Below are 26019 nucleotides of genomic sequence, written 5' to 3'. Positions count from 1 at the left end.
AGAGTAAGTAGGCTGTTGGCTTTGGCAGGCAAATACCTCACTAGACTAATGCTGTAATAATGTTGTTTTGTTTTCAGTGCGCGTGTGTGTATCTGTGTAGTATATATAAAATGTACATAACTGTGTGTATAACGTATCTGTGTATAATCTGCATATATAACAAATAACATACATATGATGTGAGTGTGCGTGTATGCTACTTTATATTTATGGAAGGTGACACTGTTTTTCCATTTGCAATGATGTTATAAAGCTTCCTTTTTTTGAATGAACTTATTTAAGTAATAATGCTGAATTGGTTTAAAGAACATGTAAGTAAATGATAGAGGATGACCTCTGTCGACATGCGGCAAACTAGTGGAGGTGGGACTAGACTAGAGCCACCCCTGTGTCTTCCTGCTCTGGTCTGCACATCGCTCGGGTGCCTCCCAAACTGCCAAGGTGGACAAGAGGACAGAGAGTGGCTCCAGGCTTCAGCCTCTCCTTGGAGCAGGGCACCTGTGTCTGCCGGACAGGGAGTTGGTTATCTAGAAAGTGAACTAGGGGAAGGGGTCTCCCGCTTCAAAGAAAAGAGTTCACAAGTTTGAAAAAGTGCAAATGGAGTCCAGCACTCAAATGATCAAGCAACTGAGGCCAGGAGAGTTTAAAGGACGTTTCCCAGTTCCCACACAGAGTTTGTGACCCAGCCGGGACATGGCCCCATTCACACGACCCCCATCCGTGCTCTGCCCACTGTGCTCACTCCCTGAGAGGCAGGACTCAGGTAGGGCCTGGAAGGCAGGAGAAAGCAGGGAGGGGGATGGGGAGGGGAGATCCAGGAGAGCACAGCCCTGAAGGGGGATGCAGGTGACTCTTTCAGGGGGCCGGGCAAAAAGGGCTTTTTAATAAAGGAAGGGCTAGGGCAGAGGGAGAATGAGAAATATGGTGGGGGCTAGGATCAGATGGGAGGGAGCTTGAATGCCCGGTGGGGGGGAGTATGAACTCACAGCACGTGTGGATCTGGGTCTCTAAGCTGGGAAAGGACACAGGAAAGCTCGCTTTGGGAGGCAGCATAGTAGAGAGTCAATCATGGCTATTACGATGTTTTCTATGAAGGACTGAGTTGTGTCAAGAGAGGGAAGCGCCCCGGCTAAATCTAGGTAGTAGTAGAGACAGAATTAGAAGTCAGTTCTGATTTCTAACTCAACGCTCTTTTTCTTTGAAGGCATCCTGTTTTAAAATGATGACTTATTGGGCGCCTGGGTGGCTCAGTTGGTTAAGCGACTGCCTTCGGCTCAGGTCATGATCCTGGAGTCCCGGGATCGAGTCCCACATCGGGCTCCCTGCTCGGCGGGGGGTCTGCTTCTCCCTCTGACCCTCTTCCCTCTCATGCTCTCTGTCTCTCATTCTCTCTCTCTCTCAAATAAATAAATAAAATCTTAAAAAAAATAAAATAAAATAAAATGATGACTTATTTATTTTCTTGTATTAGCATTTGCATTTGCAAGACACAGGGCCCTTATTTAGTGCAAACATACCTCCACATGGTTTCCTTTTGGAAAAACAGTTTTGATCGATTTCTTTCAGTCCCTAATTAACATATCACAGTTAGAGTAAGTGCACTGCTCGCTTTGAAAAAAACAAGGCTTTCGATTTTCTGGTCTTCAGCCACTGACATCTTAGCCTGACTTGAAACCGTATGAAATTACGTATGACATTTAAATTTAATAACTGTTCTGATTGTTTCTTTGTGTCTGTGGAGAAAACACCATTTATTTTGACCAAATGCTATCTTTTCCCTTTTTCATCAAATAAATCGTACTTATGACCTGAGAGCTTCTGTTGCTCTTTATGATTCACTGGTCAACCATGAAAGAACAAACAAATGCTGAAATTCGGGTGACAGTGAGAGACTGTGGTCTCTCAAAGAATCAGAGACAAGGGATGGCAGCTTCCTCAGAGATTCTGTAGCCCAGCTCCTTCGTCTTTACAGATGAGAAAATTGTGAAGTGAATTTTGCAAAGTCATCTAGCCAGTGGGTGGTAAAAGGGATTTTGAACCCATTTGGGTTTTCTGACTTTGAGTCCCCAGTGCATCATGTCCGGCATCAACCCATGCATTTCTAAAAAGCCTTCCTTTATTATCAGGCAGACAAATCCAGCTTGACTCCTGGTTTTGCAAATAAAGTTTTATTGAAACACAGTCATACCCACGCATTCACGTTTTGTCCGCGCGTTGCTTTCTCACTACCCCAGCAGAGGTGAGAGGGTTTGCAACAGAGACCCCATGGCTGCAAAGCCTGACCTATTTACTGTCTGTCCCTTCACAAAAAAAGGTTGCCGATCCTAGTGTGTACCAAGCCTGGTTGAGACTCTTTTTTGTTGTTCTTTTGTTTCTGTTTTACTCTTTTTTTTTTTTTTTAAGATTTTATTTGACAGAGACACAGCGAGAGAGGGAATACAAGCAGTGGGAATGGGAGAGGGAGAAGCAGACTCCCTGCCGGGCAGGGAGCCCCATGCAGGGCTCGATCCCAGGACCTGGAATCATGACCTGAACCGAAGGCAGCCGCTTAAACCCACTGAGCCACCCAGGCGCCCCTTACTCTTTTTGTATCAGACTTTAGTCTTGTCAAAAGTTGAAAAAAGTGAGATTGAGCAGGGAGCAAAGAGAAAGGAGCAAGACGATAAACATTTATTTATTTTTGAGAGACTTTATATGTGTCATTTCATTTAATTCTCAAAAGATGCTATCGATTCCTATTTTAAGCCCCATTTTAGAAATAAGAACATTGAGGCTCAGAGAGGTAAGAGCTAAGTTGCTTAAGTCGTTGCCACCAATATTTAGCAGAAGTAGGATTTGAATCCAGCCCTCCCCATTCTAAAAATCTGTTCTCTCTAGTGTATCCTGTGACTGTCACAGTTGAGGTTACTTTCATTTTTCAAAAAATGTGATATACCATCCCCTAAGTTGGGATAGTTTAATTAAAAAATAGTATGGGTACCAAACTATGTTTGATAGTTAACTGCTAGTTATTGATGAAGTTTTAGAATGTAAGTGAGGTCCAGTGGGGTGGAGTCGGGAGCCAACGACTAGGAAAGAATTCTTGAGACGTCTTGGGTGCAAAATGGTGGTTTATTAAAGCCCCGGGGACAGGACCCATGGGCAGAAAGAGCTCCCGCCCCGGGGTTGTGAGGGGTGGCTGATTATATACTATGGGGTGGGGGAGGTGAGGAAAAAGGGAGGTTTCTGAAAGAACTTTCATATGCTCAAGAAGACTCACAGGATACTGGAGGCCTTGCCATTGTCAGGTTAAGGTTGTTGACCCCTCTAGGAAGGCATTAACAGTAAGATAGTTGGGAGCTTCCTGGAGGAACATTACACTCGCCCGCTTCAATTATCTGTCAATGGGCCGCAGGTTATAAGGGCATTTAATTGTATCTACATTCCCTTCTGGAAGCTAGGCCATTGATAGAAATGCTTTGTCCTCATAAATTGCTAAGACTTTTGTAAACTGAAGGAGACTCCTGTCCTGCAAGACTGTGATCTCTATCAGTTAACTATTTGTTTTTCCTTTAGGGCAGCCAGGAGTGCCTGAGGAATGTCACACAGATCCCATGGTGGGGGGTGGGGGGTGTCAGCTTCTGCTTTGTTCTCAGCTTACCTTCTGTTCCTTCATCATTATGATTATTTAATTTTATGATACCATCATCAGTTCTGTTTTTGTTTGGGTGGGGAGTTGGGCTGCAGAAGGTGAAAACAATGTACTTTTTTTTTTTGACAATTTGCATTTTGCATTATTGAAAAATCTTGGTGGATTAATAGCTCCTTCAGCAAAGAGTAGAACGGAAGTTCTATGTGTATGTCCATACAGCTAATCCCATCGTAGATGTGTTTTTATTTAACCAGCAACCCATCCTCTCCAAAGCTTGCTCCAGTCCTCTAAAGCTGTGGTTCCCAAATTTGCCTAATCATCTGAACCCCTGCTCCATCCCATGAAGTCCCACAGAATACAGACTCCCGGGACCCTCCCCCATCTCTCCAGTCAGTGGATCTGAATTTACGTTTGGAAATCTGTAATTTTATGTTTTTTCTTTAGCCTCTGGAGGCAACTCTGATGATCAGCCAGCTTTGGGAACTCTGCTCTGGGTAATGAGTGGATGGATGTCTGTATCTTTGTCACAGTCCTTCCTGGTCCTCCTGTGTGTCCTCTAAGCCCTTCCTCTTCCTGAGCCCCGTGCTGTGGGCACTGGGTACATTGTTCCTCATCTTTACTGAATGAGGCTTGGGGCTGGGGCACCTTACACACCACACTGTGTTTCCACAGTATCCGGGAAAGTAGTGCAAACACTTTGTGCCCTCATTGCAGTGATTTGGCTGGTTATACTTTGATTTCTATCATTGCCTTTTTCACTTTCCATTTGCATTTGCATGAATTTCCTCAAATGACAAATACAACTCTGATTTCTTCTGTTTTCTGATTATAAAAGTGAGGTTCATAGACACCCAGAATTTAGCTGATAAAAGGCTCATATCTCCTGTACCCTGTTATTCATCTTTCCTTTCCTGCTTTTAGAAATGTCACTGCATTAGAGATTAAAACCAAAGAAGACTTTGACCCTGAAAGTTTGTTGGTCTCAGCCACCTATTAATTTAAATCTTTCCTCCCTGCTGTTGTGGGGGGGGGGGGGAGCAGGGGAAACAGGCTTTTAAATATATGTGAATATAGAACCACGTTCAGCCCATATTCATTTTTTTTCTAACCAGTTCCTCTTTCTTCCATAGTATAAGTTAACTAAAATAATTGAAATTAATGGTCTTTTCACTATGATTGACTTTGGGTGAGAAAGCTAGTTCTCACTTTCAGAGGATGAGATACGTTTATTAATTAAGGTGAATTAAGACAAAAATACATGGTGTGTGAAGACTTCAGTATATCCCATATTGTAATTGGGATTGATGAGGTCCTCATCAAGAAAGCAGCAGAGAGCGAATCAAAAGAGGAAAGATGATGTTTAACATGCCGAGTAGAACAATAAACGAGGGGCGCCTGGGTGGCTCAGTTGTTAAGCGTCTTCGGCTCAGGTCATGATCCCAGGATCCTGGGATGGAGCCCCGCATCGGGCTCCCCGCTCAGGGGAGAGCCTGCTTCTCCCTCTCCCACTCCCCCTGCTTGTGCTCCCTCTCTCGCTGTGTCTCTCTCTGTCAAATAAATAAATAAATAAATAATCTAAAAAAAAAAAGAACAATAAACGAGATCTATTACTGCGAAGGGTTTAGAATTAGTGTATCTCACCGTCAGAGAGACACAACCTACAACAGATGCGAAGCCAATGAGGACGTCAGAATGACACTTGAAAGACCGGAAGGAGTATGGCACCAAGCTGGGGTTCGTGAGATGAGAAATAGTGTCTTAGACTGCAATAATGCAATATCTTTTATAAGCCATTAAAATTAGAGGTGAAAAAGGAAGCGCTGTTAAATTACTTTGAGTGGTATCTTTCCACCTCCACGAGATCAACAAGGCACATTTCATAATAGATGTCTTAAGAAATTTAACCAACTGTTCATTTTTTAATCTAAAGTGGATACGCTGTAATTAAATAAGCATTTTATATCCCAGTTAGACTGGCCCGAATGAGCAAGTCTAAATCTTGTTTTCAGGATCAAATTGCATTTTGTGCCACCCCCTCTTTGTCAGCCTGTCCTTCCAATAGGGACAAGCACTTCAAAGTCAGGGCAAACATGCCTAACAGGGACAGCACGACACTCTCCAGGAGCCCTGTGAACTGTTCAAAGTCACAGTGCATTGGAAACAACAGAGATTATGCTACTTCAGAAAGTAATTTTGGTTTCAAGGGAATTAAAACCAATTGACTAATCTTTCTAATGCCCTTCTCATAGAGAACAGGGGTAAACTAGGCAATTGTAATCGGCCAGGGCAGAGAACCTGGCCCCTGCGCCCTACAGGCACCCCCTGCCCTGTGCCCTTGACACTTTCCAAAACCTAGGGTAAATTGTTATTTATTGTCTAAGCACGTGTCTGTCTTCCTGACTAGACTGAAAGCATCCCAAAGGCAGGGACCCAGGTGAACTGTCTGGGCATCACCAATACCTTCTACATGGCCTGTCCCAAAAGTTTATTCTAGTCGTTGGTGATGCTGTTAGGTAGATCAGTAAGTTAGTTAATTAACAGAATTTAGAAGCACAAAAGCATCCAATTCCTTCTAAAAATTTGGCAGTTCATTCTTTGCCTTTGTTAATATGGAACAGATCCCTTCTCTGTAGGAGGAATAAATGCAAAATGAATACAAACATTCACACATTGGATCCATGTATCAATATATACATTTGTTTATTTAGAAAACACAACAAGGTATGAAATCATGAGAATGATTTGATTTAAATAAACCAAAACTGCAAATGCATCTTCATCTTCTCAAATCCTTTTTTGGTTGGAAGTCATGCCAACTCCATCAGCATTTGCCTTAGTATGGACTGCAGAACTGGCCCTACATGATGCTAATCGTTGTTGCAGGTAAAATTATTCCAGAGTTTCATAATTTGGGGCAAAATAAGTTTTAAAGAGATTTCTTTATTATAGGGTTTCTCAAGTTTTTGAATTGTGCCAACATGCTTTATGAATCTTCAAAGTTAGAAGGCAGATGGTATGGATTTACTAACTCATGTAACTCTTTTTATGGGACAGCTGAGAGACTGGTGTGTTCTGAGGAACACACTTTGGGAAATGCTGAATCAGACAGGCTTTTAATGGAGGCTCCTTCTGTTAGAGAAATTTCACAGTTGAACCTGAATTGAAAGACAATTCTGTAAAACTTTCTGGACTGGTGGTTCTCAATCCTGGCTGCCCATTAAAATCACCTGGGAGCTTTAGACAAGCCATCGCCAAGGCCCCACCCCCAGCCAGCTGAGTGAGGGTTTCCCATCTATCACATGGAAATAATACCTACCTCACAGAATTGTTGTGAAACCTAAAGGAGATCACGTATGTAAAATGCCCACTCTGGGGCCTGAAACAAAAGTTTGGTCTTTGGAACAATGTTTCTTTCTGGGGATAGTGTAGATCCAGTGAAAAATGGAGATGATGTCAGGTAAATAGAAAATCACTCTTTGTCCACACCCTGGTTCTGCATGGACAGATGCTAACAACGGATGATGAGAAATGGGATATTTGCATCGCCTGAATATTTCCCCACGATACACTTAGTAATTACAAAGGGAAGAACAGTAACTTTACCGTGGAAAACTCTGGCAGACCCCATCCTAACTAAATGAGACACGTCCATACCACATGCCCCCTGGTAAAAGGGGACACCGAGATGACCACATCATGGCTTCTGTAGTATTCTTGCCAAAAATATACTATCCGGAGGAATTACACAAGGAAACATCAGGCAAACCCCAGTCAGGACATTTTACAAGATTACTAGCCAGTACTTTTCTAAAGTGTCAAGGTCATAAAAGAAAAAGAAAGACTGAAGAACTGTCTCTGATGGGAGGAGACTAAGAAACTAAATGTGTTGTGGGAGCCTGGACTGACTCAGGGACCAGAAAAGGGGTATTAGTGGGACAACTGACAGCTTCAGTAAGGTCTGTACATGATGCATTTTTTTCAAGGTTGTTTCCCCGGTTTCAATAATTGTGCGACAGTTCTTGGGGATGATGGATGAAGGGTAAATGGAACTTTGTACTATTTTGCAACTTTTTTGTAAGTCTGAAAAGTTTTCAAAATGAAAAGTTAAAATATTAGAAAAATTTAATGATTATTTCTCTCTCATTCAGGGGCTTTCGAGATGATGGAATCAATATTTGAGGAGGTTTTTCTCCCTCTTGGGTATTTGGAGTTTAGAGGAAATAGGGCCTTTATACAATGTAGTCTACACCGAGCATTGTAGAAAGCGGCCCAAGATGGTCCTTTTAACAAGCATTTCCTGTGGTTTGGATACATGTGGTCTAAATACCTGATGGGGGCGCCTGGGTGGCTCAGTTGGTTAAGCGACTGCCTTCGGCTCAGGTCATGATCCTGGAGTCCCGGGATCGAGTCCCACATCGGGCTCCCTGCTTGGCAGGAAGCCTGCTTCTCCCTCTGACCCTCCCTCCTCTCATGTGTGCTCTCTCTCTCTCTCTCAAATAAATAAATAAAATCTTTGAAAAAAATAAATAAATACCTGATAGAGGATTTGATAGAAGACATAAAACCAAAAGTGCTCCAGGAAAGAGGAGGGTCAAAGCCGAGGTGGTAGTGCAGAGAAATTAGGAGCTGCTAGATAAGGGTTTCAGAGAAAGTCTTTGGTGTTTGAAAAAGGACAGGGGGAGGGCAGAGAGTGCTGGGGGTCGGGAATAGCTATGAACGATATTTCAAAGGGCAGAGAAGGGACAGAAGAGTTTAAAGATATTTTCCTTGCATTAAATGTGTATGTTCTCCTTGGCATTTGCCTATAAGCCTTTAGTAGTGATTTTGATTTTTTCTAATTTTTGTTCTGGTTTTTTTGTTTCGTTTTTTCCTTGAGTATTATTCTATGCTGAGACTCATCCTCCAGGGGTCTGGTTTATACTTTTCTGCTACATTGTCACACAGTCCGGATCATGTACCTTGTTTGGAAGACAGATGACAACGCCATTTACCTGGTAGCCCTTTGGCCTTAGGAAGAAAAGTGGCTTGGCCTGCGAGCACACCCCAGCAGGTGCACGGAACACAGTTATCTGCTCTGGGGCAGGTACAGGGACCTGTGTCGGCAGAAACCCAGGAGAACGGCCGCAGTGGTGTGGCCGAGGAGCTCCTGGGGGTCTCTCATGGATTGCCTTCAACTGCAATGCCCGATCGCTTCTTCCTAATCATTTTCAGGACTGGAAGCCAGAAGTGAATCTGAAGAGACAAAGAAGACAGATAAATGAGCATTAGAGTCATTTCAAGTGCCTCTGACATAAACTTTTCATCGTACAACGGCTGGCATCAGGAAAAATGCAAAAAAACACTTCAGAATGGCAGAAACTGATCCTTGTGGGTTATCTTAGTCTTTCATTGTTTATGAGCTATTTTCCAACTCTGTAAGTTGTTGGGAGCCGAGAGCAGCAATGCAAATGATTCTTGTCCATGGACGTGAAAATGACTTTCACCCTGTGGAGTGCAATTAATCCTTCCACCGACCTTGGGGAAGAAACCAGTTTTGCATCTAGTAAGCTCATTCGTTTTGGTGTTCCTGATGGCTTACACATGCGTGTGCTTTGAATTGTTTGAATCGGTTGGAATTTCTTACTGTTCCCTCGTTAATTAGTTAAGTGAAGTCTTTGACGAGCATTCATTTTATGTGTAGGAAGTCATTAGGTTACCATATATATGTATAAATATGCATATGTGTCATATACATAATATCATATATATATATATATATATTTACACACACCAGACATATATTTTAATGCTGGAGAATGAACAAATTCTTTAGAGTTTACCAAGCTGTTGTAGATAGTTCCGTCTGTTATTTCTGTGTGCTTGGCATGATAAATAACTAATTGGACCCTGTCCATTAATAATCACCACAGAGGGTCTTCCTGCCAGTCTCTCTACCTTATGGCTGAATGTGCCCACTTAAAATCAGTGTTTTGAAAAACAGCTTGTAGAATCATCTGGACCAGCATCCAACATCAAGAAACTAAGAGCCTTAGCCATGCACATCTGTTAATTTTCTCCTCCCAGTGTCCCATCTGTTCCTGGGGACGTGAGCCCTAACGTGAAGCTGGAGAGTGCTTTGAAAGTCCACTTGCCCTTCAAACTCAAAATCTCCTTCATGACAGGTTATGCCCCCATCTTGGCCTTGCCTTTGTGAAGTAGAGACGCTGTTTACTGCTTCCTCCTTCCACTGCCTGCTTTGATCTTTTCTTCAGTAGCTTCCCATGCAGGTATCGGACACGCTCCGCCTGCACGCTGGGGTAGAAGGATGCCGACACCAGGATTTTGAGTTGCGTCAGGATGGAGGACAGCAAGCCCAGCATCACTAGTACCACAAGAATGAAGCTGAGAGGAATCCAGGTCTTAGACAGAAGGATCTTTGGTTCAGGGATGCAGGTGGGTTCGAACAGAGATATGTGAAAGGAAGAATCATGGATGATGTCTTGAGTTCCTTGCTCCTAAAATGAAAGAATAAAATCCTAAGATTCATGCCATGGTTGTCCTCAGTCCTGGTCTTTCTCAATCTTGCCCTGCAATGCAAAGCATTTATCTTACAATGTGCAGGAGCTCGGGCTGGAGCAGCTAAGGCGGCACCTCCTGCGTGCTAGGATCAGAATAAAGAGGAGGACCAAATCTTACGGGAAGCTACCGCAGTGTTTTTCCAAAGTGGGTTTGTGGAAATAGAGATTTCCTTGAGAGAAGGGTATCAGATAAGTTTGTCTACTCTGTCCTTTCTTTGCAGAGTCGGGATGCCCATGAGACTGTTGAAGTCTCAAGAAGACAAAGAAATCCAGTTAACGTCAGCTAGCGGCTCTCCTGACAAATGTGACCACATCACCCAGTTTTACAGAACACCTGCTTCTACCCTGTAGGACATGTGGGACTGATGAAAGATGGTTTTAGCTCAACTGGAGGAGAAGATTTTTGGAACTTAGACCCAGTCAGATCCTCCCCATCTTGACAAACACCCTGACAGTGGACCACAATGTCACAAAGATGTGGAAGCATTGTATTATGTTCTAAAGCAACCTTCTAGACTTTGGGGGTGGGGAATTATTCTTAGTGTAAGAATACTAAAAATAGTGTTTGCTGAAGGTGGCTTTAAATCCTATTTGTAGAGGTCTCAAACAGGACATTTTCTCATTTTTCCTGGATGCTCAGGTGGAGTGCATTCCTTTCTGCTTGAAGACTAGAGTACAGACCAGTTGCCCTCAGCTGACTGACACAGAGGGCAAAGGATGACATTGAACCACCCAGCCAAGACACCAGCAAGAGAAGTGTGTGCTGATTCAGCTCTTTGTTTCCCCTGACCTGAGAAAGTCATTTCATCTCTCGGTGGATTTGTTTTCTGATTTGGTAAAACAGGAATTAATGGACCAGATCCTGCCCATGAATAAACTACTCCCTGTGTAAATTAAGCACCTTGGGGATGGAGCATTAACCTTACAGGCGGGAGTCCTTGGTAAGTTTTTATCACCGCTGTACCCCAGAGCCCTGGGGCCAGGAAGAGGGAAATGACTTCTCCAAAAGAACACAACCACGCCTAGAGAACAGAGTGCACCTTGATCTACCCCAGTACCTGTGAAGACTCTGGACACTTCAAATCTGGGACCTCTCTACAATCGTCAAGTCACATCTGGAATTTCCATGGCCCCATGCCTAAGCAATGAAAAGCATTTGCGCTGCCTCTCCTTTTCTCTTATTAAAAAGACAGTTCGCCTACAATTAAAGAGAGAGATTTCAGTCCCCAGAGCAAAAGCATGCACTCTTTTTAATACGGTTGAAAAAACAACCACATCGATTGAGTCAGTGATGAGAAATCCTGCAATAAGAAAGCAGTGGGTGTCCGGTCTGGGAAGAAGTTACTTAGTCTAGGAATCTAACTGGGGATTTTGCAGTTGGGAGTCAGAACTTCATAAAGATTGAGTCAACATTTTTGTACCGGGTTGGCAGAGGGTAATGTGGAAGACAAATGAATTCTCTCAAAATGCAGAGCAATATACTAAATGGTACCCTGATGTTTTAAAATGTGTTTACCTCTCTTAAGTAAACAATTTGCCAAGACAGCATTGAGGAATGGACCGAGGTCTGGTATCAGACCATCCTGAGAAGTTAATGTAGACCAGTGCTGTGCATAAGTAGGGACTGGAAAAGTAACAACGCTGGCTATTTTCCCGTACGATGTCCACCCATCCAGCTAGCTCACTTCGGGTCATTTCCCTTCTTCTTTACTTAAAACACTTCTTTAAAATCATATGAAGGTGGGAGAGAAATACTGGCAAAACCCTGAGGTGATGGTTCTCTCCCTGCTGAGCCTCTCCTTTGCAAACCTGTGACAACAGAGGGACCAGGAGCCTCCCAGCGCATCCTGGGATAAGGGCGGGCTCGGTGGGTCCCCAGAGGCAGCTGCTGACGGCAGTCTCCCAGGTGTGGCAGGAGAGAGTTTGAGAGGAGCCCCCACGGCAGTCTCCAGTCTCGTACCCACATCTGCCCCAGCGCCCACCGCCCTGCTGTCGCTGTGCTCGCGGCGGCCTCCCCCACCAGGATGTGAGCCTCCACGGCAGCCCGCACAGCTTAGACATCCTTGCATCCCCCGTCCCCAGTGACGCCCCAAAATGTATTTGTCAGGACATCGTCATTGGAAAGCTTCTGGGCTTTTTTTGGAAGGCAGAACTTGCTTTTCTCTCCTTCTGTCTAAAATGGTGAGAATTCACAAAGCAGGCATGGGTATTGGCTGCGGAAGAAATGAATGAGAGAGGAGGGAAAAGAGAAGGGAGGGGAGGAAGAACCAAACAAGGAAAAAAGACAAAGGAGAAAGCGTTGGGGGAGGGGAGGGGAGAGGCCCTTTTACCTGCCAGCTCCGGGATCAAGCATGTCTGAAAGTCTAGTTTGGCTTTCACTTATAACACCGCTCCCGTTATGACCCTGCTCCAGATATCTAGAGCACCAGGGATCTTGTAATTCACTGAATTCTTCCGAGGCAGTAGAGTGCTCGTGCTGGGGGTCATCAACTCTGAGAAGCAGCCCAGAATTAGAAGGGGCAGAGCCCAGCTACCTGCGGAGCCAGAAGAAGCAGGGAGGGAGAGTGTAGACACCACAGGAGGACCCCAGGCCCAGAGATGAAGAGAGCCATGGAAAGTGGGGCTTCAGAGGAAGGCTTGCAGACACCCTTTCTGCCATTTCCTTCTAAGAGTTCCCCTACTGTAGCTTGACAAAAGCAAGGGAAAATCAGACATGTGCAGACAGCTGTTGGCGTTTTCACCAGCCCAGGCTAGCGCACTCCACCCCAGCACGCACAACGCTCACACACCCACTCACACACATGCAAACACACAGGCCTGCGTGCACACACGTCCCACCTAGTTCAGCTTCACAACTTCTGGGTTTAAAAGAAATCAAGACAATATCTGACAATATCCACATCCTCTGAAATGCCCACATAATCACAAACTTTCCCCAGAGAAAAATGGAAGAGAAAAAAATGGGATGCACAAAAACCATGGTCTTCTTAGCTCGGGACACAGCTGCTAAGAGGAGTAAGAACAAAGGAGAGAAAGGCAGATTCCCTGAGACTCCGGGGGCACCAGCTTAGAGAAACACACCGTCTTGACTAATTAAGATTGTCATAGATCCACCAATGGCCTTCGGCTCCGTTCTTTTGGGTGGGGTTTAGATCCGTGGTTCTCAGTCTTGACCGCACATCAGAATTACTTGGAGAGTTTTTCAAAATCCCCCACCTCAGCCTCACCCCAATCCATTTGAATTCAATTTCTGGGGTGTTCTTTTGCTTGCTCAGGTCCACAGTGATGACACTGTGCAGTCACAGTAGATAACCACTGGTTTAGAAGGTCCTTGAGTGTTGGCACCTGAGCCAAAGTGTCTCCAAGTATGGTCTATGGACCACCTACTTTGAAGTCACATGGAGTGCTTATTAAAGGTACTCTCCTTTTGAAAACGGATTCTCTGTAAATTGAAGGCTGAGACTCTGTATCCATCCCAGGAAATACTTAAAACACATTTAAGGTTGAGCACCACTGACCTAAAAAAACAAGGTAGCTGTTTTCATCGCTTTAGTGGGTATTACCACATACCAGCCCCAGCCATAACATTTGGTTATTTAGGAGCCCCCTTTTTTTTTTCGGTGCCCATCGTCTTAAATGCCATGTGGATGCATTGGGAGGCCTCCTGTGTTGTGTAAGGGCTCAAGATTCAAAGAAAAGAAGTTCTCATTCCCAAAAGGTGCTCAAAGTCTACTGGCAGAGATCCGACAGAGAGATGAAGAAGGAGCCTAGGTTCATGCCAAGCACTCTTGCTTGAGAACCAACTTCATGTTCCATATCAGAGACACCGATTCCCACATTTAAGTGTTTGCTGACTATAGAAAGCTAAAAATGCTCACCCACCATGATATATGATCCTAATGCCCAGAATCTATAAATGTTACTTTATTTGGAAAAAAGGGACTTGGCAGAAGTGACCCTGATTATCGTGGTGAGCCCTAACACAATCACATTCATCTTTTAAGAGAGACGCAGAGAGAGATTTTACATACTTGGCGGAGGAGACGATGCAAAGACAGAAATGAAGGTGGAGGGCTGCAGCCGCAAGCCATGGAAAGCTGGCAAACCACCAGAAGCTGAAAGAAGCCCGAGTGGATTCTCCCCTAGAGTCCGAAGTGAATGTGGTGCTGCCAACACTTGATTTCAGCCCAGGGATACTGATTTTGGACCTCTTACCCCCAGAGCTATAAGGGAATACATTTTTGTTGTTTTAAACCACCCAGTTTGTGTTCATTTGTTACAGCAACCCCGAGAAACTAACACAGTGACCAAGGATGTTCAGGCTGAAATCAGACTCTTAACAGTAGGATTTCGATTCAATTTAACCAACAATTATTGGGCACCAATAATGCCAATGTGCCAGGCACTGTGCCATCACAGGGATCCAAGGGTGAATAAGACACTGCCCTGGTCTGTGAGGTTCATGGTACTTCTTAAGACACCCCAGCAAACAGCCGGGACACGCCTCTAGACATGCGCCTACCTCTCTGTGCAGTTTCAAGTGAACCTCAAGCCCTGGCAAACTTTGGAAATGTTCGCTCACTGAGAAAATGAGCCGATACAGCAGGTAATCGATGGCTGCAAACAGCATCCAGATGTAGAGGTGGGTAAGTATGGGGAGGAAAAACAGCCCCAGGTTTCTCCTCTCTTTCGGAGACAATCGGAAAGACGGGATGACTACATAGTTCTTCCTTTCCTTCTTATTCAGCGGGAGGACGCAGGGCCTCTGTAAATCCCTCTCCATTTCGTCGAACCGAACAAATTGTTTGGTAATGAAGATGTTCTCAAACTTCCGACTGCAGGGGTCCAAAAATCGTTTCATGAAGAGCCCGGTGCCAAGCAGCACCAGTAGAAGCCCTGCTAGGGCAAGTACCTGCCGACCCAGCGAGGACAGTACATCTGTCGCTGTCACCATCTGGTACAAGACACCCAGGGCTTGGCCTTTGGTGTCATTTAGCTGTGCCTCCAGGGCTTCAGTGGGACTGAAAAGCGAGACCGCCAGAGTCTGGTTCCAAGAAATAAGGTCATCAAATAGATTTAGGTGAGTGGCAAGGCCATAAATCCACTGAATTGCTTCAATATATCTTTTCAAAAGTGGAAAATGTATGGAAAAGCTCTTTGCTCTTAGGTTGCAAGTCATACCGTCCAGGAGACCTTTGAAGTTGTGAAAAATATTTTCCACGTGTCCAAAGATCACTATCCCTGTGCCGGCTGCAATCAAGGTGCTCCTGCCTTCCCGCAGTCCGCAAGAGAGGAAGAAGAGAAGAATGAAACATCGTGCATGCTTGGAGCTGCCGAGCAGCGCACTGGTGATCACCCAGGAGGTGCTGAAGACTGTGAATGAGGACAGAAACCAGGAAAAGGCCAGAGAGAGGAGGCCCACTGAAATGAAAGCCACAAAAGAGCAAACTCCCCAATGTTGGATAAAGGCCATCCAGCCAGGGCGTCTGGGAGACACATATGTCCCCCAAAGACCTAGGAAGATAGCAGTGCCCGAGGTCCAGACACCCATGCTCCCTGCGTCCCTGGAAATAAAAAAGAAACCAGGGTCAGACATTGCTTTTCAATGGCCCCTGTCACTTTGCAAAGGGCATGGTGGTAGACTGGCAGCCAACAATGGTCATAATTCTTTAACCTATCTTTATCTCCGCATCCCTTCCAATGTGACTTCACAGCTTCTCCCACTGAGAGGTTAGAGAAAGAGAAGAATCCATCAAGAGGCGAGTCTATTTCTCCAACCCTGACTTCGGAGTGGCTTTGTGATGTCTATGACCAGTAGAATGTGGCAGAAATGTCACGGTGCCAATCCTGAGTCTGTGATTCACCCCTGCTTCTCTCTGGGCACCCTCCTGCTAACTTTTTAACACGCCCCGGTGTATTAGTCTCCCATCGCTGCTGTAGCAAACAGCCACAAGCCTAGTGGCTGATAGAAACACCTATTTATTCTCTTACAGTTCTGGAGATCAGAAGTCTAAAATGGGCCCTGAGAGCTGTGTTCCTTCTGGAGGCTCTAGGGGAAAATCCATTTCCTCACTTTTGGCAGTTTCTGGAGGCTCATGGACTCTTCTTCCTCCATCTCAAAGCCAGAAATGTTGCACCTTTTTTTCTCTTGGACCTCTGCTTCCATCCTTGTATCTTCTATGACTCTGATCTTCCTGCCTCCCTTCATAAGGACACCTGTGATTATACTGGGCCCACCCTGATAATCCAGGATAGTCTCCCCATCTCAAGGTTCTTAACTAATCCCATATGTAGAGTCTCTATCACTACGCAGAATAACGTACTAACAGGTTTTGGACATTAGGACATGGGCATCTCGGGGGGGGGGGGGCACATTATTCAGCCTATCACACCAGGTTGGGCTGCTGGATGACAAAGACACATGGTCAGTCAGTTCCACCAACCAACAGCCAGCCGAGCCAGCCAACTGCCAGACAGCTGAAGGAGGCGTCCCAGACCAGCCGGTCACCGGCCAGCCCACCAGCTGATCACAGATACTTTAGTAGTAATAAATGCTTATTTATTTTAAGCCACTGAATTCTGTGCTGCTTTATTAGGCAGTGATTGCTAAATGATAAAAGCAGTAATACTGTATCATGGACCTTAATAATTGCAATAAGCCCTCGGCTGATGGATAGGTTGAAATTCAATGCACCGCATTATGTAACATCACTTTTGATAGTCATCTGTTTTCTCCTGCTCTAATTTTGCAAACCAGAAAGCATACCAAGGGCATCCAAACTGAGATGTAGCACTGGACTGAAGCCATTGTGCCTCTGTGCTGTGACAATTGCATCCTCCCCACACCCCTCCAGCCCGCCCCCACCCTCCGAGGGCAGTTCTCCCCCGGAGAATCTTGCAAGGAAAATAAGAATATTTTGTCACCGAGTTAATCATCATTTGTTTTTTCCCAGCTGTGGCATAATTACAACAAAGGTGCTATGGGGCTGCTGCCACTCTGTCAGTCATGCATATTTGGGTCTGTGACGCACTCCTAGTCTTGGGTTCATTTGGAACCACATAAAATCAGTTTGAGATGTTTCTCTCCTGATTAGCAGGAAAACATCTACTGAGCATTATACCATATGCATGGGATTTCCATGAAGCCATTGATTAGGTTTTAAACACAGTCAAATACATCCCTCCTCGGATGTGAGGGCGATCTGGCTGCGACATCTGCCACCCCATTGATCGCCAGGGTTGATTTGGCTGATCTGGCTGGCTAGGCGGGTGTCCCCTTCCTCCCTCACCGCTCCATGTGCGTCCCTCCCGAAGCTGCGCGCTCGGTTGAAGAGGACGACCTTCCCCGATAGAGGAGGACCGTTCTTCGGTCAAGGGTATACGAGTAGCTGCGCTCCCCTGCTAGAACCTCCAAACAAGTTCTCTCAAATACATCCCTCCTCACATCAGATATGCTGGGGCTGGATTTCCGGATTAGCTGCACACGGTTTGAGCCAGTGGATTACACCCAGGGTGTGAGAGGGGTCCAGGCATTGGCTAGTAGGCATGCACTGAGCGACGCAAGGTGAAGAAACGATTCTTTTTGTGTTCGGGCTGAATGAGGTGAATGAAGGGCAGACATGAGACGGAGAAGTGGGCAGGTGAGGAACAAACCTGCGGTTGTTTCTCCTGCAATAATGCAGAAGGTTTGCAACTCCTGTCACGTGAAGGGAGATGGCTCGGAACAGAAAAGAGATCTGGAGAGAAAGTAACTATTGAAGAAGGGTCATTACCATGTGGGACCGGCCTTCTCAGAAATTCAGAATCCCACATTAGAGGATATTCTCACTCTATCCGGAGGGAAATTGGAATCCCCATTAGAATGGGGACCCGCAAAAGGACAAACTCTTTTTTCCTGCACACTCGCCTCCTTTTAGGGTCTGAGGTTGGTTTAGAGGTTGGCAGTGCTCCCATGCACTGACCCCATTCCTACTTATTTGACTAAATGATCCACTAAAAGGGATTCACTGCCTATTCTGCTCACTTTCCGTAAAGCATCTCCCTCCATCCTAAATGCCCTTTGCATTTCACACAGAAACTGAGGCTCAGAGGGCTTGCTGAAATCTGTCAGCAATCCCACAGAGAGTCTGTGGTGCAGTGGAATCCAGACCTGGTCTCCCTGCCTCCTGGACCAGCTCCCCGCTCCCCCTGCACTGTGGCCAGATTCTCTGACTCCCGGGTATGTGACAGGACACTCAGCTCAGTGTGTGTCTGCTGGAAACACATTACACTTTCTGCCAGTGACCGCTTAAGAGCTGACCTGTAGATCACAAACCCATTTCTATCTGCTCATTTTCCCCCTGCATCAAGATAGTTGGCCCTGGAAAGCTGTGTCTCAAATCAGCAGATTTCTCTTTAAAGCAGATCAGGAATCTCAGCTGGCTTTTTCCCCCCTAATATCCTTTGTGAAGCACCATTTTGCTTGCTCCCTAAAAAATTAATAATGTGTATTTTGGATTCATATTTCCCTTCTTTTGCCTTCATTCTTGAACAGTGTGTTCTTAATACAGATATTTCTCTGAAAGTAAGAAACGGATTTATGGACACATTAAAACTGTAACATTGGGCAATAAAAACTAGTATCAATTAAATAAGATATAGGACTGCAATTTTGTCCCATAAGAGGCACATGTTTTCTTAATGAGCAACAGATCTAATATTATCCTCCTTGTTTTTGTACTCAAAACAGCACGTCACCAAAAGACACCAAAACTTTCTGCAACGAGAGGACTGAATGCATTCTCTCCTATTTTATTTTATCTTTTATTTTTTAAAAATGTTTTATTTATTTATTCATGAAAGTCAGAGAGAGAGAGAGAAAGGCAGAGGGAGAAGCAGGCTCCCCACCTAGCAGGGAGCCCGATGCGGGACTCGATCCAAGGACCCTGGGATCATGACCTGAGCCGAAGGCAGATGCTTAACCATCTGAGCCACCCAGGCACCCCAACATTCTCTCCTATTTTATTTATTTATTTTCTTTTTTTTCCCTCAGAGGTAGAATTTAGTGAATCATCAGTTGCATATAACACCCAGTGCTCATTACATCATGTGCCCTCCTTAATGCCCATCACCCAATTATCCCTTCCCCTGACCCACCTCCCCACCAGCAACCCTCAGTGTGTTTCCTAGAGGTAAGAGTCTCTTGTGGTTTGTCTCCCTCTCTGATTTCCTCTTAGTTTATGTTTCCCTCCCTACCCCTATGTTCATCTGGTTTGTTTCTTAACTTCCACATATGAGTGAAATCATATGACAACTGTCTTTCTCTGACTGACTTCTTTCACTTAGCATAATACCCCCTAGTTCCATCCATGTCGTTGTAAATGGCAAGATTTCATTCTTTTGGATGGCTGAGTAATATTCCATCATGTATATATACACCACATTGTTATCCATTCATCTGTCGATGGACATCTGGGCTTTCTCCATATTTTAGCTATTGTGGAAATCGCTGCTATAAATATTGGGGTGCAGGAGCCCCTTCGGATCACTGCATCTGTATCTTTGGGGTAAATACCCAGTAGTGCAATTGCTGGGTCGTAGGGCAGCTCTATCTTCAACCTTTTGAGGAACCTCCATACTGTTTTCCAGAGTGGCTGCTCCGGCTGTACATTCTCTATTTTATAGTTCAAACCACAGACCTGGGCTTTGGACCACGTGCCCAGAAGCTGGTGTTCAATCTGCCCTTCCTGTCACTGTTGAATGAGGCCTTGATTTCTTCTCCAATCGGTTTCTCATTTTCCCTACTTGAATATAAGATCTGCCTGAGCTCCTTCCTGGTGAGGTTTGAAGAGGGGAGCTGTCGCAAGCCCCTTAAGACGACCCGGCCAGAAAGTGCCGCCCATTTCTTGTTTTTTTTTTTCTACCACAAAAAAATTGAGAACTTCCCTTCTCTGAAGGTCTTCAGGCAAGGACTGAATGCCCCAAGTTGATGGGAGGCATAGCGACAGGAGCTGGATTCACCGCCTTCCCAGCACTGACTTTCCGGGTCTCCTTCAGATGGCTGCTGATTTCCTTCCTCTTTTCCTGCAGAGGTGCGAGTGTCCTGCTGAACTTTCTCGGCAGATGGTCCCAACTCTTTCCTTTGAGGCAAATCAGGATTTGGACAAGCTGGTTGCTTTTTCTTTCCCAACGACTTTGTCAAGCAGATACCCAGATCCCTGAATTTTATTTTTAGAGCTAACATGAATCTTATAGATCAGAGCTTCTTAAACGTGAGTCTGTGATCACTAAGGAACCTTGTTAAAATGCAGATTTTGCTTCTAAAGGCCTAGAGTGGCCCCTGAGACTCTGCCTTTCTGACAAGTTCCCGGGTGGCTGATGCCGCTCATCTGAGGACCAGACACTGGGTAGCAAGCTCGGGGGTTCAGCCCTGTCTCATGGCACTTCCTGTGATGATGGAAATGTTCTCTCTCCGTGCTGTCCGACCCAGTCGGCACCAGCCATATGTGGTGATTGAGCACTTGAAATAGAACCAATGGGACTGGAGAGTTGAATTTTTAACGTTATTTAATTTTAATTAACTCCAATTTAAATAGTCGCATGTGGTGGGTGTCATTGTGTTGAGCAGCCCAGCTCTAGAGGACTGACACCTGGTGGGCTGGTTTCCACGGATGAGGAAACAAAAGTCCAAAGAGGCTAAGGGACTCACAGAGCCTGTCCTGGCGTTGGAGACAGAGCTGGGGGTGAGACCCCAGTTCCCACCACTTTACCTGTCACATCAGCATCTCACCTCTGACTTCTCATGAACCCTATTTTAAAATTCTTACCAGGAGGCACCTGGGTGGCTCAGTCGTTAAGCATCTGCCTTTGGCTCAGGTTATGATCCCAGGGTCCTGGGATCGAGCCCCGCATCGGGCTCCTGCTCCGTGGGAAGCCTGCTTCTCCCTCTCCCACTCCCCCTGCTTGTGTTTCCTCTCTTGCTGTGTCTTTCTCTGTCAAATAAATAAATAAAATCTTTTAAAAATAAATAAATAAATAAATAAATAAATAAATAAATAAATAAATAAGAGCTCTTGGGGCGCCTGGGTGGCTCAGTCGTTAAGCATCTGCCTTTGGCTCAGGTCATGATCCCAGGGTCCTGGGATCACGCCCCGCATCGAGCTCCTGCTCCGTGGGAAGCCTGCTTCTCCCTCTCCCCCTGCTTGTATTCCCTCTCTCGCTGTGTCTCTCTCTGTCAAATAAATAAATAAAATCTTAAAAAAAAAAAATTAAAATCCTTACCAGTGTTCCTAGATAATGGAGGTAAAATTTTCCACATGCCAAATTTGCCTTCAGGCAAATACATAACTAGAAAAGTGGACAAACTACAGTCGGTGCCTCCAAGACTTAGCCAACCTAATACTAGGTAATAGTAATAGCTATCAATTTGTTAACCAAGTGCCTGGCCACTGTGTTAGCGTCTGATGTACATTATTTCTAATCTTTACAGCTCTAGATATTACAGATATTCTTATAGCTCTATATTTTAGATGAGGGAACTGAAGCTCAGAGTGGTCAAATAACGTGCCCAAGGTCACACAGCTAATAAGTGGAAAAGCCAGGATTCCAACCCACATTCCAGTGGCCCTGAGGGTTCAGGATGGGCAGCTTTCTAGACTTTCTTAAAATGATCTTCAAAGAGCAGCTTCTAAATTTGTTTGGAATATATGCCCAGAATCCCAGTCATGCATGCATCCCGGAATGTGGCTTTAACAACGCTGGTATACACTGTCCTTGCGCTGCCATCTGCATCCGGCGTCCCCCACCTCAGCTGCCAGCTCAGCCCCACCGAACCCTCCAGAGCTGGCTGTGGATCTCCTCTCCCTGGGCTGACCCTTTTGCTCAGCTGTGGCCTGCTCCTTGTTCTCCTTAGAGACTGTTCCAGCCAGCCTGAGGCTCAGACTTACTCATCCCTTAAACCAGCCCATTTGGCGTCGGGCTTCCTGGTCTGAGGTCTGGGCTGCAGGGCCCTCATTCTCAACTCAAAAAGCCCTCTCTCCCAGGGTCAGGGAACCAGGAGGTACATTCAGGGCTGGTGCCCACACTCTCTGTTGCACAGGAAAGTCAGGGCGGGTGGGCAGCAATCAGCATTTTAAATAGCTACAAGGGTCAGACTAGCACCGGAAAGAATAAAGGAAATCAGGAGGCGTGGATACTTCTCAGGGTGAGGGATGTGGAGCAATGGGCGGTGGGTCTTGGGGGGCTGGAGAGCCCAGGCCCCAGTTTAAGTTATCTGGACAGGAGCCTCCATCCCAGCAGATTTTCTTCCAGGCTGTATGGAGACCCAGTGTGGCCAAATTTTCTGATTTTTTTTTTTCTTCCAAAAGAAGCCAGAAATCTAGATTTTGGGAGGTGACATCTCCTGACTTAAAAAAACAAAAACAAACTTGGCTCAAATGATTTTTAAATACTCTGACTGGCTGGTTTCTGGCCACCAGACTGTCGGTTTGCAAACCTTGGTCTTTGGGGAATCGTCATTGCTTCCTCCTCTCTGCTCTGCCCCCCTCCTTCCCTTATTTTCCTCTTTCCCACTCATCTGAATTGCCTTTGCTTCTTTTTCCCCCCTGGGACATTTTAAAATCATGCTGTAGGCCAGTTTCCAGTCTCATGCATAAAGGTTTTTCTCTATGCCTTGGGAATATTTATTTTTGCCCAAAGGTCTCTAATTCTCTTCTCTTCCGGGAGCTGCTGAAAGGCAAACCTGATCCCTTTAACCTGCAATTTCTCTTTGTTTTGCCTCCATTATCGTTTATTATCTGACTCAACATCCTGGTCTCCCCAGGACAGAGTACCTGCTTCTTGCTTTTACCCACAGTAATATTCCAAGACAATTACCACTTTGCTGCCTTTATCTCTAAACTACAGTTTGCACCACAGCCTGGGTGGGAGAATCACAGCTGGAGTGCACAGGGCAGTAACACGGAGGAGGCCCCCTCTCGCTTCCATGGGTTAAAGCAATTTTGGGGGGGCTGGGTGGGAGGGAGCAAGGCAGGAAACGGGGCTGGTGATGAGGCACCCCGGTCCAAGCCAAGCGCCACACAGCCTGTGAGTGTGCGTCGCCAGCCGGAGCCCACACTTAGCTGCTTTCACACGGAGCTGAGCTGTTGCCATGGGAAACAGCAGTGGCCAGGCTCCTCCATCAGCCCTGTGTGCGCCTGCAAACACCGGCTGTGGGGGGCATACACTGCGGCCCCCACTGTTACATGTCAGAGGCAGCAGCGAAGTCCCCCAGCACCCCCCCCCAAGAGCCTGCTCGTCCACTTTGTGGGGGAGTCAGCGGGTCCAACGCTCCTGAGCACCGTCCTTTGAGCACAGATCCTGTCTCAAGGTGTACCGCATCCTTGCTTCACATACAAGGACACATGCAGCCATGAAATAATAACTCGAGCCTCCCAACAAATGGCCTATCCCAGGAACTTTCTAGATGGGGGCATACAGGAGACGCAAATCCCCAGTGCCACTCCGGGGCAGGCAAACAGAAACCTCAGTGCAAATGCAGGAGAAATCAAGGCGGACTTCCTTATGGAGGGACCTAGAGATCAGGATCTCGGGGATTGTCCTATTGCTCCCCTCTTTCCCTACTTGTGGAACATTCACCTTGTCTGACATCCCAACATTTCCATTAAGTGAGATCAGCTCCTTCTGCTCCTGCTCCCCATGCAGAAGCCAATGGCTTATGCTCAACAGGTCCAGCTGCAGTCTGTAGACACCCTGGGGAGGAAAAGTAAACGCAGCCTGCTGATCCCTCTATTCTTTCTGTGCTCCTCCAGCCAGCTCCGCTAACCCCCTGCGGGAACCTACCTACCCAATACCTCTCAGGATATTTAGGACTTGATGAGACTCTCATCTGAAAGGAAATTAGGACAAAGGTCAGAGTGGAATAAGAAGAGTACCTGGCAGGGAGATGGGAGCCCTGTGGTCTAGCCTGCTTCTACCCAGAATGAGTTGTGTGACCTTGGGTAGGTCAATTCACCTCTCAGGACCACAGCTCCTTTGAGCTAGAGGAGTTCTAAAGTTCCTGCTAGCCCAATGGTCTGAAATGAAAGGCACAGGAGAGCAGCAGATCAGGCCCTGGGTGCTGACATTTTCCAGCCTGGTACCTGTAAGTGGGACAGAGGAAGAATGGAGGGTTTCTCAGCCCTTCCTTCCTTCCTTCTTTCTTTCCTTCCTTCCTTCTTCCCTCCTTCCTTCCTCCCCCTCCCTCCCTCCTCTCTCCCTCTTCCTTCCTTCCTTTCTTCCTTTCTTCCTGTCTTTCTTCCTGTCTTTCTTCCTTTCTTTCTTTCTTTCTTTCTTTCTTTCTTTCTTTCTTTCTTTCTTTCTTTCTTTCTTCTTTCTTTCTTTCTTTCTTTCTTTCTTTCTTTCTTTCTTTCTTTCTTTCTTTCCTTCCTTCCTTCCTTCCTTCCTTTTTGTTTCTTTCTTTCTCTCTTTCTTTCCTTCCTCTTGCAAACTTCTAGTTTGTTTGGGAACACACTGTTCTCTCAGGAGGCCAAAAGAGCTTGATCAAGCACAGAGGCCTCCTTTTGAGGTGGAATGAATTCCTCATTTCTTTTCATCGTTCTTGCCTTGGGAAAGCCAGCAAATGCCTTCCTCCGTGAAAGCAAACTTCACACAAGAAAGGAAAGATTAATGAAAGCTACCAGGTAAACAGAAGAGCATTTAGGGCTCAGTTCAGTCTGTCACTGTGCAGGGCATTGTCCATGAGGCCTGGCAGCCTTCCAGGCCGGCCCGGACAGCCCTGCTCCTCACCACCACCCGGAGGCTCAGCCAACAGGTATCAATTCTTCAAAAGTTGGGAAATGGGCAAGTTAACCCAAGCTGCTCTGTTCAGAGGATAATCATGCTCCGAGATGAGGGTATTTGGATCCCTCGGGCCAGCATCCACAAAGACTTCTTTCTGGTATTTCTGTACACAGATAAACTGTCTGAGGTAGAGGAGGAGCTTAAAGTATCGTCAGGTCTCAACTGTTTATTCCAATTTACTATTTTTTTTTCATTAAAATAAGCAATTCCAAGAACAGAATTTTCGAAAAGTTTACTTACAGCTTCCTCTCAGGTTCTTCTGTGAGTGCAAAAGTGCCCTTCCCATTGACTCTGAGTTTTGATATACAACAGGAAAAAAGGAACTAGAAGTGACGAGAGGGTCACATCACTTTGAATCAGCATCTTTATTTCCCCCACAAAGTGACTAAGTCATAATATTGACAAAGGGGATAATTGTTACAAAGGAACTCCATATTTCTTTCCAGTATTTTCCCCAAAATGGATGTTCCAGAAATCAATTCTAGAAAACAACGAAATAAGGCATTTTCAAACACAAGAGAGTGAGTTACGAACACTTGGAGGATTTCTTCCCTCTGTCCTTTTCTCCCCTCACTCTTATTCTCCCTACCCCACCCCCAGCAAGGGGACAGTGACGGTCTTCACCATTCCCACTGCCATCAACAGTCCCAGGGGCATGAAGGAGTCACCTCTGCACCGATGACCCAAGACAAGTGTCATTGTCTGTGTAACCCATCTCAATCTTACCATCTTGGAAATTTAGCTTCCAAGTCAAGAGGATCAGCTTGTATGGTTGAGGGAGTTAGGGAAGCCTCCAAACCCTCCTACAAAATTGTTCTTCACCTTTCGATTGAGACCTATAAGTGGAGGAGATTTTATCTTAAAATCCATGGATTCCTGCCAAAATGCGGAAGGGTTGATAAAAAGAAAAATATAAAATAAACAAGTGGATAGATGATGGGTCACTGAATACTTAGGTAAAAAAAAAAAAGAAAACTCAGGTCAAACATCATGGTGAAGATACCCAAATGTACG

The 26019-nt window shown here is 45.6% G+C and overlaps 1 protein-coding gene across 1 annotated transcript; it reads right to left on the bottom strand.

Moving 5' to 3' along the window:
• Positions 1-14448: 14448 nt before the first annotated feature.
• On the bottom strand, positions 14449-25258 carry DCSTAMP (dendrocyte expressed seven transmembrane protein). Its single transcript, XM_035011102.1, has 2 exons — positions 25246-25258; positions 14449-15752 (listed from the first exon to the last, which is right to left on the bottom strand). The coding sequence occupies exon 2, from the start codon at positions 15737-15739 to the stop codon at positions 14549-14551; it is 1191 nt and encodes a 396-aa protein (XP_034866993.1). The 5' UTR covers positions 15740-15752; positions 25246-25258; the 3' UTR covers positions 14449-14548.
• Between the last annotated feature and the right edge of the window lie 761 nt (positions 25259-26019).

Source organism: Mirounga leonina, unplaced genomic scaffold (genome assembly GCF_011800145.1).
Source record: "Mirounga leonina isolate KUSES-001 unplaced genomic scaffold, KU_Mleo_1.0 Mir_165, whole genome shotgun sequence".
Classification (NCBI taxonomy): domain Eukaryota; kingdom Metazoa; phylum Chordata; class Mammalia; order Carnivora; family Phocidae; genus Mirounga; species Mirounga leonina.
This window is presented reverse-complemented; position numbering and strand designations above follow the sequence as displayed.